Here is a 12,377-nt window from a genome sequence, read left to right as displayed (position 1 = left end):
AAGAGAGATAGAAGCATCAATGATGAGAGGAAGTCATTGATCGGCCACCTCCTGCACACTCCCCAGTGGGCATTGAGCCTGCAACCCAGGCATCTGCAACCCAGGCATCTGCCCCTGACTGGAACCGAACTGTGATCTCCTGGTTCATAGGTCAGCACTCAACCACTGAGCCACACTGGCCGGGCTGGAATCTTCTTTAATGCAGCTTTTTCTGAAATAAACCTTTTATGGTTATCTAACAATGTTTTTGTTTCTCTCCTTTGGCATTTCTGAGTCTTGTCATTCAGGATCCTTCATTAACACACTTAGACTGTGTTTTTGCTGTATCTCATTTTCTACTTAAAACTGCCCTCCCTTTGGGAATCAAGAGCAGAGCTGTACACAGAAAGATACTAGATTTTTGGTTGGAGGCAAACAGTAGGGTAATAACAGAATCTAGATCCTTTGGTTTTCAGCTGGCTGCTTTATCTAGTACAATAACTTTCTCCTGTCGACAGAGCCCATGTTTGTGTACCTGTTTATGTGTGGCTTTGTGTGTGTGTGTATGAGTGGAATGTGGCTCAGTAGCTCTTTGTCACCATAGTTCCAAACATCTAAACATACAAACATGGTCAGGGTGCTGGCATCATGTGAACACAAGGCTGAAATGTCCATGTAAATATTGTGACATTTCCTGAGCCTTCTCCTAACCTTTACCAGGGATTAGCCAAGCAAAGAGGCGATGACTTGATAGATAGTAGCCTAGAGGACCTCATCTTTCTTACTGAAAATTCTCCACAGCCCGAGGACCAATTTACATTATGGAGTTTCCCCTTTGGGGTACCATCCAGTATCCCACCAGCTCTCAGAGGCGGGGAGGAGTTGAGAGACAGTGCGAGAGAAAGAGGGAAATTGAGATTTTATTTTTTCACTAATAGCTGCTATTATTGACCACCAGGTCCGTGCCAGGTTGCTTGTCTACAGTTTCTTATTTATTCCCCATATCAAGTGCGTGAGATAAGTGTTATTATCTCCATTCTACAAATGAGGGAACTAAGGCTTAGAGAGTTTGTGATTTGCCCAAAAGTAACATTAATTTTTGAAGCCAGAACTGAAGCTCGGTTTATCTACTCTGAAGCCCATGTACTTTCTTCCAAATTACAGTGTTGGGGCAAACATTCCTACCCATTCTTGTGAAATCAGGAACCAGGTACCCAACAAATCATAATGAACAATCTATTCCTTTACACATGTTTAAGAATTGAGTATCTGGTACATATGTTTAACTGTGAAGCTGTCTGATGTGACTCAATCTTCTTTGTACATCTGTCACTAATCAGTAAGTATTCATAACTGAGGCAGATGGCAGGGCCTTTCACCCCCGGGTTTGGGCCGGTGGATGGTCGGTCAGAGGAGTGAGTGTGAGTGCGCTGCCCTCAGTCTGGTCCCTGTGGATGTCTGGCTTCCCCAGCGAGGGCTGCCTTCGTGTGGGATGTTCTTTCTTCATGTCTTGTTCTCTGTTTTTGTTTTCTCCTCAGATCTAGATACTGATGACGATTTAAATAGCGACGATTATGAATATGAAGATGAAGCCAAACTTGTTATATTCCCAGACCACTATGAAATAGCACTACCAAATATTGAGGAGTTACCTGCCCTGGTCAGTGAGTGTGCACGGCTGCTAGCTAGATGCGCGTGGCTCTCTGTGTCAGGTGTGTGTGCGTGTGCCGTGTGCGTGCACGTGGGGTGGGGAAGGCGGGCTGAATGCGAGAAGAGGAGAAGAGTGAGCACAGACACGAGCACAGCGCTACTTCTCTGCGAAGAGGGCTCGCAGGGTTCCGTTTCAGGAGCTTGGCTTCTCGCTGCCTGTGACTCACAGTCCGTTGCTTAGATTTTTCAAACCACATCCTGAGATGTGCAGGGCCTGCCTTCTGATCAGAGGAATGACTATCACTTTATGTCCTCTGCCAGTTGGCCTTTCGTGTAAGATTTTGTTTGGGATTAAATCAACGAGTCCCACGGCTGCCACAGCAGCAACATGATGGCAAAAATGACCAGATAGTCACACGCCATGGGGCTGCAGCAGCTCTGCGGTTACGTGAACCCACTTTTCAGTTTTGCTCCTCATGGGGACTGAGATTACTGTGAGTTTAGATTTAGTGGTGAGGTTTTTAATTTATTTTTTCTCTTCCTTTTCCTTCATTTCCGTGGAGCAACTTTCATCTTCCTGAACAACTTCAAGCTGGGGAGGGTGCTGGTGGCGGGAGGCAGCCAGCCTCTGTTTTCAAATCCTGGGAGTGGGCACCGAGTTCCCTCGGGGACCCTAACCATTTTCCTGTTCTTTCCTCTTTTTCCTGTATTGTCTCTGCCACTCCCTCCTTTCTTGCTTGTTCCTCTTCCCCACTCTGTGTACACCCTGAATTCTCAGAGTCTGGCCACAGATAGCAGTGGGGTCAGGGGTCAAGGGTCAATTGGAGGGTAGACATGTCAGTTCTTCTCCCCGCTACCTTTAAACTCTGCCAGGACCAAAGCCAGGTCTTTAGTTCCCGGAGTCTTCAGGACTTTGTGTGACCCTGTCTACAGCCACCTGCTCACCTGCCCTGGCCAGTTTGTGCTTGGGGTTCCCATGTCCTTAGGGGCCAGGTTTCCACCCTCCCACCTCTTCTGCCCCTGACTTACTTTATACCTAAATAGAAGACCGTAGAAATGAAAGTTTTCTGGGTTTAGGTATTGTAAATCTTTTCTCTAATGATTACATGTAACATATCCTTTTTAAGTACTAGGTGCACACCCTTAGGAAAGCATACTGAGTTAAATTACTTCTGCATTCTCCAATTCCCCGTGTTGATGCGGGGCTGTTACCAAGGATAAAATATAGGAGTGGACAAATGGTCTTGCCTTGCCCCACTACCTGATTTTATATACTACAGCTTATGTCTTTGCAATATGGAGAGTTCTCATTGTCCTTGTCCAATGTAACTGTGCCGTCAGGAAAGAATAAAGAAGCACACTAAATGATAAGTGCTTTTCTTCCCACTCACCTATGAAGGAAAAGTCTTCATGTGAGAAAGTGAATAAAAACAATCTCTAAATACTTTCAATTATTCCTATATTCAGAACATAATTCGAGGTATGAATTCTTTTATTTAAAAGTGGAGTGACACAGAAATGTAAACCCAGCAGTATAAGTCAGAATTTTTACTACAGAGTCTTTTAGAATGAAGGAATAGTTTGAGAATTAAAAAAGAAGGGAGAATTATTTGGAAGGGGAGCTTGAAGGAAAAGCCTGGATGTATCTAATAGGATTTATCTATACTACATGTTCTTTTCACACTTTTAAAATTCTCTTTTCATGCTTTTAAATAACAGAGTTATTGAGCTCAAAACCACCCAACCAGGTCATGTTTCCTTCATCTCATGAGCTCCTCAGCACTGGAAAAATTCAGTTTCAGGTAGTTAGTTACTAGATTCTACCAAAAAGTGAAACCACCTCCTAGCAATGCAGGCCCACAGAGAGAGCATTGAGGGCTCAGTAAGGATTTTATAATCCGGAACCTAGTACCTCCCTTTAGACATCAGGGAGTCAGCAGTGGGGGAAAAGTCCCGCTTTGTAGAGGTTGCTGGTTTCCGTGTGTGAATACTGCCACCATGGCTGATTTCAGGCTAACAAAATGTCACTGACTGCAGTGTTGGAAGAGCTTTTATAAAGAATTTCCACCACTCACTTACTGTAGATGTAAATAACCTCAAGAGAACATGGATACTAGTAAGATACAGTAAAACCATTACGAAGTGTTTTGCATATTTGCTACCTTTAAAAAATAGTTTATTTAATGATAAGTTTATATAATTTAATCCTATATAATATAACCCTAATATGCAAATTGACTGAACAGTGGAGTGACCAGGTTGCTATGAAACGCACTCCCTCCCCACCCAGAGGAAGGCGACTGGCGGCAGCGATTCGGGGGTGGGGCCAGCCAGCAGGCCAGGCCACCAGCCAAGGCAGGTGCCAGCGGGGGCCCCCTGATCGCCCCACCCACCGGTCGCCCCATAGATGGCTCTGATAGTTGGCCAGGCCTAGGGACTCTACCCTATATATTGGGAACAGTCTCTTAGATTTAAAAATTAAAACCTGGCAAGGCTATTCTAACTCTGAAAAAAACAGGATGATGCAGCAATGACATGCATGGACTCTGGCTTGAACATTTTGTGGTCAGCCCTGATTCTGACACTTATAACTGTGTGACCTGACATCCCCTGAGGGTCCCAGATTGTGAGAGGATGCAGGCCGGAATGAGGGATCCCCACACTCCCACCCCTCTGCACGAATTTCATGCACCGGGCCTCTAGTTTTTAATAATGGCAATGTTTAACAAATATCTTACAGAATTTCTTAATATATAATAATTGAGTCCATGAGCTGGTTTGAGTAGGTTCTAGGACCCCACTGAACTTGAGGACCTGGGATGAAGTCAGGACTAGTAACTAGGTCTCTCACTTCACTCCATACAACAAATCCAGGGAAAGATAATTCACAATGTAATTATAGGGTGGTGTATCTTGACCTTCAGCGATGATCCATAAAAGAGGCCTCTAAGTGATTTTAGATGATGTTCTGAAAACACTAGATTAGTGTATTTTAGTGGCCCAGATTTAAGGAAATGTTGTTGAGTGTCACAAGGAAGGATAGTCAAAGAAAATAAATGTTATATTCAGATCTTAATAAAAAACATTGTGTATTGAAAACCAGAACACTTAAGGACCTAGTGGGGTAGATACAATTCAGATGAGGACTGGGAAGGGCTTGAGAAAGATGGTGAACCAAGAAGGGGATTACGACAGACCAGACTAAAAAGATTAGGATGTGTAGCCAGAAGTGTGGAGACAGCTTAAAAACCCCATAAAAATCAGGAAGGGGCTGGTGGGTGAACTCAGCCTCGTTCTGTAGGGCCAGCCCTGGATGGGGGGTAAGAGATGAATTTTGATAATTGAGAGGAGAGGGTAATTATATAGCAGCACTTGTGGTGAGAGATGAATGGGAGTATTTTTTAAAAAAGGTTGTAAATAATAGGTATGGATGCCTGATCTATCACAGATTAAAAGCTTTATGAGGGCAGGGGCTTTTTCCTCATTCCTGACTGTGCTTCGCCCAGTGTCGTCAGCTGGTAGTGTTCAGTGTAACTTTGGAAAGTTTTAAGCTGAGGAAGGATAGGATCTGATATTCATAGCAGATCGCTCTGGCTGCTGCAGGAAGGAGACTAAGGGGCTGCTATGTGGCCATTGGATGAGCTGTGATGTTACTGGAACTGAGATGGGTGTGTTCAAATTGAGAAGAGCTAGATTCCAAGTAGGTTTTGGATGTAGGAGGGATAGGAATTGCCCATGGGCTGGATGGGGGTGGGATGGCAGCTGAGGGAACTTCCTCCATTGTCTCTTAATCAATTCTGGGATCAATCAGTGGTACCCAGGGGAAAAGATTCTGCCTTGAGTTCAGCTAACTGTGCAGGAGGTTAGTGATGCAGAATACAAACTTTTGCTTAAAAATTTTATTTTTAACAATCCAGTGGCTTTTATTATATTCAGAGTTGGGCATCCATCACCACTATCTCATTCTAGAGGTTTTCCCCCCATTGTTTTTCAGAAAGAGTGGAAGGGAGGGAGGAGAGGGGGAGAGGGAGAGGGAAATATCGATCTGAGAGAGACACATCAATCTGTTGCCTACTGCACACACTCCTATTGGGGGTAGGGACTGAACACAAACCAGGTACTTGCTCCTGACCGGAAATTGAATCCCAGACTATCCAGTGCGCAGTCCGATGCTCCAACTACTGAGCTACATCGGCCAGGGCTCATTCTAAAATATTTTTATTATCCCACCTCTCAACTCCCCTCCCCCCTCCCCCCCCCAGCCAATGGCAATCACTAATTTACTTTCTGTTTCTATAGATTTGCCTATTCTGGGTATTTCAAATAAATGGAATTATGTAATACATGTTTATTTGTGGCTGGCTTCTTTTCACTTAACATATATTTTCAAGATGTATCCATGCTGTGCCTGTATCAGTACTCCATTTCTTTTTATTGCGAAATAACATTCTATGGTATGCATGTATGACATTTTATTTACCCATTTATCATTAATGGACATTTGGGTTGTTTCTCCTTTTTGCTATTGTAAATAACGCTTCTATGAACATTTGTGTATAAGTTTTTGTGTGGACACATGTTTTTCTTGGGTATGTACCTAGGAATGGAATTCCTGGGTCCTATGCTAACTCTGTTTAACTGTTTGAGGACCTGCCACACTATTTTCCAAAGTGGCTGCACCATTTTACATTCCCACCAGAATATGTTTTTTAAGACAGCCAGAAATAACATATCATTAAGCAAATGTGATGATGGGTATATGTCCAAGATCACTTATCACTTGGGTTGGGAGAAAGCAGAGAATCTGCATCCTCGCCCCCTCCCCCCCCCTTGCTATAATGTGGACGGATCTGGCACGGAGATACCAGGCACGTCCCTGGCCAGGGTCACATTTGCACCTGATTAAGTAATGAAGCTGCTGCTTGCATTCCATTCAAGTGCCCTTGACCACAGGCCATTGTGTGATGAGTTGAGGGTATTGTGTATCTGGGTGTATATTTGTTAAGAGGAAAACACACCCCATGGGTAAATCCTAGGCATTCCATTGGCTAATTTGTAAATTGTTCACCTTATACTTTTCACTCTGCTTGCTAAGGGGTAGGAATTTTTAAATTTGGCTCCTGCACTTGGACTTATAAACTGGATTTGGCTCCTCGCTATCTTGTGCCATTGTCAGTTCTGCAAAGTGTAGGCCAGAGACAAAATCCAGCAAGACCCAGGGAGAAAGTGCTGGAATCAAGAAAGTAGGATCTTGCTTTTGTGGTAACTGTACCATTTGCTTTTCTTAGATTAAGCTGTATTTACTAATAAACCTTGAAATTTATTTTATAGAAGTTGTTATTCTCTCAGACTGTTCTAATATATTACATTTGGGTTCGTCTTATAGGTAACAATTGCTTGTGATGCAGTTCTTAGCTCAAAATCTCCATACAGAAAGCAGGACCCAGACACCTGGGAACATGAGTTGCCAGTATCCAAGTATGCCAATAACCTCACCCAGCTGGACAATGGAGTCAGGATTCCTCCAAGGTGAGTGTCAAGAAAATGGAGCTTTACCCCCTAAAACCAAAAGAATATCTACTCTTCTACCTCTTCTCTGAATTAGCAGTTAATACATTTTTATCAGATGCCTGTTATTAAAAACTAGAGGCCTGTTGCACAAAGAGATTCGTGCAATAGGCCTTCCTTTCCCCTGGCTGCTGGCACCAGTTTTCCTCTGGGACCTGGCACCCAGGCCTTCACTCTGGCCCGGCTTCAGCTAGAGCTGGCCCTGCGGCCGGCCGTGAGGCTTTCGCTGCTCTGCAGGCCCCAGGGCTGTCAGGCTTCGCTCCACCGTTTGGAGCCTACGTATGCAAATTAACCACCATCTTTGTTAGGTTAATTTACATACTCTCCCGATTGGCTGGTTAGCATAGCGAAGGTATGGTCAATTTACATGTTTGTCTATTATAATTAGGTAAGATAAGCTCAAAAATCCTCTCTAGGTCCTGGCCAGGTAGCTCAGTTGGTTAGATTACTGTCCTGCTATCCAAGGTTGCAGGTTCGATCCCTGGTCAGAGCACATACACGAATCAACCAGGTAATGCATAAATAAGTGGAACAACACATTGATGTTTCTCTCTTTCTCTCCCCCCCCGCCCCCCCAAGAAAAATCAATAAAAAAAAACCGCTCTAAAATTATCTACTTGGATTGGCTCAATGGATAGAGTGTCAGCCTGTGGACTAAATGGTCCTGGGTTTGATTCTGGTCAAGGGCACATACCTCGGTTGCAGGCTTGATCCTGTTGGGGCACATGCAGGAGGCAACCAATTGATGTGTCTCTCTCACATTGATGTTTCTCTGTGTCTCTTGCACGTTCTCTAATAAAAATAAAAATGAAATTATAAAAAAATAACAAAATTATCTGTACCTTAGTAGTAGATACTGAATATGGCCAGCCCATACCCCTGAGTCTGTCCCCACCCTAATGCTCCCAGTTGCAACCACCTGCAACTCTTTGCTTGAGGGCTTTCTCTGCCTGCCGAAACCAGGTAGGCTCATGATGGGACAGTCAGAGATGCTATGGAGTTAATGCTCCCTCCTGTCCTCCTGGATCAGCCCTCAGCCAGTGCCTGTGGAGTGACTGGACAAATACCCCAGATCTCCACTCAGGTGGGATAACTGCCTCCAGGGTTCCCCAGCTGGACTGGGCCCCCAATGCTTGTGGCAGCCTCCTGTCCTTCCTAGTCTCACTTCCCTGTGATGCTTCCTGGGATCACCTCCCAAACAAGCCATTTGCATTCATAGTTTTGTTTCAGACTCTGCTTCTTGGGGAACCCAACTTAAAGTAGTCTTTGGTTGTCACATTTTTGGCTGGAATGCTCTCTGGGCCACTTGAGCATCTCCTAGGTGCCGGTGTGTTTCCAGAGGTAGGTGCTAGAAGGAAAGAGCAGATTAGGAACATGTCCAGTCTTGTTGAACCCTAACTGCACTGCAGTCCCATTCTGTGTAGTCTTAGCACAGGCACAATACCTCAGTTTCTTCTGTTCACAGTGTGGATGGTAATACTGATGCTGAGGGTGTTCATTAGAATTAAATGATAGAATCTCAGTAAGTCCCTGACACATACCCGATATTTAACCTTCTGTTAGGCCCTAATGTTGTGGCCCCACCCCATAGCAAAGAAACAGAATTTCTGGAGGATGAGGCCCAGAAATCAGGATTTTAAAAAGATTCCAGGTGATTATAATGTGCAGCCAAGGTTGAGAACCACTGCGTTAGGGTGATTTCCCTTCTACTTAATTTAATTTGCCATGTAATAGGGTTTTGTTTAAACTAGTTTTCTTAGATGTAGTTAATGCTTTTGAAATTTAGGTGTTTATATACAAGGAATCCTTAATGCTTTAAACTTATTCAAGCTCCTCTGTCCCTCACATGGGAATTTTAAGGAAGTGACCTCTCCTTCTGTCCTCGGGTTCTGTGTTAGTTTTCTAAAGTCCAAGAGCCATCTCGGAGGAGCAGGAGGAGCTGGTCCCCATCTGGGTGGCAGGCAGGGTACTGTGGGGTCCTGCTGCTCTGGGAGTGACTCAGATTATTCCACTGATTGTTTACTGTGGCCCCAGCTTGAGGCACTCCTTTCTTCTTTTTAAAAAATATATTTTTATTGATTTCAGAGAGGAAGGGAGAGGGAGAGAGAGACAGAAACATCAATGATGAACGAGAATCATTGATCAGCTGTCTCCCACATGTTCCCACTGGGAATCAAGCCTGCAACCCAGGCATGTGCCTTGACCGGGAATTGAACTCGTGACCTCCTGGTGCATAGGTTGATGCACAACCACTGAGTCACACCAGCCAGGCTTGTTTCTTCTTGAGGCACTGTTGATTTTCTAATTATGCCTTGCATTCCAGCTGTACTAACTGTTCTCCAATGACTTTTCAGTGGTTGGAAGTGTGCCAGATGTGACCTGCGGGAAAACCTTTGGTTGAACCTCACCGATGGCTCCGTCCTGTGTGGGAAGTGGTTCTTTGACAGCTCTGGGGGCAACGGGCACGCCCTGGAGCATTACAGAGACATGGGCTACCCTCTCGCCGTGAAACTGGGAACCATCACTCCTGACGGGGCAGGTGAGTATGCCTGTACGACTCTGGGAACCGGCAGTGGCTCCCTCCTAGATTCGAGCAATGTCTTAATCCAATGGTTGGAGAGTGTAGGCTCTAGATTCCGACAGCTCAGGTTTGAATCCTGATTCTGCCTCTTATTCGCTGTGATGTCTTGGGGGAGTTTTCAAATCCTTCTAGGTGTCAGGTTCCTCATCTTGAAGATAACCATGGTACCTCCCTCACAGGATTGTTAAGGTGCATCAGCTTTTAGCTCAGTGCACGCAGTAAGGTGTTAATAAAAGCTAGCTGCTTTGGTTATTATCTTTCTGTGTCTCTTGGCTTAGAGAGGAGAACCAGGAACCAGGTACTTGTGAAGCAATAGTGCACAATCAAACCCAGCGTTAAAATAGTTGGGGAAGCCCTAGAATTCATTCTTTTAGGAACAAGTAGGTTCGTTATGGAGAAGATGGGTTTGAAAGGATGGATGCTGTGTTTTCAGAGTCCCTGCCGCTCTCTGGCAGCAGTGGTTCACGTGCAGTGAGGAGTTGAATGACTCCCTATTTATACCGTTAGCTTCAGAATTGTTTTTTTCTTTATGGTCTCACACAGTATCCTTTAAAACAATACTTTTGGCCATGTTTATACAGTTAATTCCCTCTACCATTTGTGAGGAAAAAGGAAATTACATCATGGTCAGTAATGAGCAACTTAAATATTGAGCAGTGGCAATAAGACCCATCCATCATCTAAGAACCATTGAAAGCACAGGTCTGGGTCTCCATCTGCCCAGGCTTGAGAGTCCATTTCTTCTTTATGGTAAGGTTAAGATGAGTTTTTAGGAGCAATATAAAGATATGTGTCTTTTCTCTGTTCTCTTTCAGAATTAGCCTGCCTCTGAGTAACTGGCTAGGATGGGCTCACTACATGTGCTCTGGTCAACCTTTTCATTGAACTGGTTTCATTTATCACTTTTTTTTTATCACTGAGGCTGGAAGTTAGGTCATGTCAGGATTCTTGGATTTGCATTTTGGATCATTTTCTCAAGTTAGAGGACTTATTTTAACTCATTAGAGAAAAGTAGCTGTAAGAGGCCTAGGTGCTTGTGGGGAAGCATGGGACTTGGTTGGAAAGTCTGTAAGGAGGATTCTCCGAAAGGTTGGGGGCCTCTAGGGGAACTTTGCCGAAGGTGGCAGCCCCTGCCTTGACTTTTCCAAACAAGTCCGAGCCCCCGGGTGTTTTGCTGGAATCTTTATGTTTAGTCTTTAGACTCAACCTTGTAGAAGCATGTGCTTTCTCAAGGATGCTCACCCTGCTGATAGTATCTAGAGGTTAATTTTAGTTCAAGCTGTTGCTACAATAAAAGCCAAAGGAGGCAGGCGAATGGGGCTGCTTGGTTCCTATAGCCAGGCAGTCCCTTAGCCTCTCTTTCACAGAGACGTGTGTCAGACTAATCCATTCATCCGTCACTCAGGGTCTACTGGTCAGCCCTGGCAGGTGCTGATGCCAAACACCCCCCACCCCTCCATTCCCCCAAGCAAACAGAACCCTACACAAGCCAGGTCAAATGCTAAGGCTTCTAGGATCTGAAGAGAAAGTTCAGGATATGTGCTGGACTAGGGCTCCAGCCAAGTGTTTGATGCTCATTGCTGTGTTGAATGACTGCTGTAGAAGGCAACCATCGTCATCTTTTTATGGGAGCTCAGAGAGAAGGGTTTGTAATGTAGGCATCCTATTGGATGAAATTATAAGGAGATAATAATTCAAATGTTTCTACTTTCTGTGCTGTCTTATGTAGTGCTTTGATACAGCCTGTCCAAGACTACAAATGTTGGTGTACATGTCTTAGTTATACAGTTTTAGTTGTTTGAAGGCTGGGATATTTCTTTCTTATCTTTGGGTTCCATATAAAATCTTATACATAGTAGGCACACATACTTTTGTTAAATGAACCAAATGGCATATAAGTATTTAAATAATTAGATTTTATTTGGCCCAGTTGGCATGGCTTAGTGGTTGAGCATCAACCTATGAACTAGGACAGTGATGGCGAACCTATTACATGCGTGTCATAGGTGACACGCAAACTCATTTTTTTGGTTGATTTTTCTTTGTTAAATGGCATTTGAACATATAAAATAAATATCAAAAATATAAGTCTTTGTTTTACTATGGTTGCAAATATCAAAAAATTTCTATATGTGACACGGCTCCAGAGTTAAGTTAGGATTTTTCAAAATGCTGATACGTGGAGCTCAAAAGGTTTGCCATCACTGAAGTAGGAGGTCATAGTTCGATTCCTGGTCAGGGCACATGCCTGGGTTGTGGTGGCTGATTAATGATTTTCTCTTATCATTAATGTTCCTATCTTTCTCTCCCTCTCCCTTCCTCTCTAAAATCAATAAAAATATATTAAAAATAATAAAAATAGATTTTATTTAAATGTGTGCCAAAAATAAAGGCAAAGGTTAATTCTATTTTCTTTGCATCTTTAATTTTTCAAACCCTTTTTTTCTAGAGGGAAGCTTATTTTTAAACTGCAATTTAGAGTGCATCTGAATTTTTTTTCCTTTTCCTTTGAGGAAGGGAAGTTTATATTTGCCCCTTGATTATTCAAGAAGCAGATGTTCAGTGAAACATATTTGGAAAACAGAGAAAAGTGTAGGGA

General features: G+C 43.7%; 1 protein-coding gene across 1 annotated transcript in view; it reads left to right on the top strand.

The window, feature by feature from the left end:
- Positions 1-12,377, top strand: part of USP13 (ubiquitin specific peptidase 13 (isopeptidase T-3)) — an 81,725-nt gene that overhangs the window by 13,533 nt on the left and 55,815 nt on the right. The window contains exons 3-5 of the mRNA XM_006770019.2: positions 1,518-1,639; positions 7,016-7,158; positions 9,552-9,736. Of these exons, the coding sequence (XP_006770082.1) occupies positions 1,518-1,639; positions 7,016-7,158; positions 9,552-9,736 (450 nt within the window). The remainder of the gene's footprint in view (positions 1-1,517; positions 1,640-7,015; positions 7,159-9,551; positions 9,737-12,377) is intronic.

Source organism: Myotis davidii, unplaced genomic scaffold (assembly GCF_000327345.1).
Source record: "Myotis davidii unplaced genomic scaffold, ASM32734v1 scaffold123, whole genome shotgun sequence".
Taxonomy (NCBI): Eukaryota; Metazoa; Chordata; class Mammalia; order Chiroptera; family Vespertilionidae; genus Myotis; species Myotis davidii.
The sequence above is the reverse complement of the archived record's forward strand: the minus strand, read 5'-3'. Positions and strand labels throughout refer to the sequence as shown.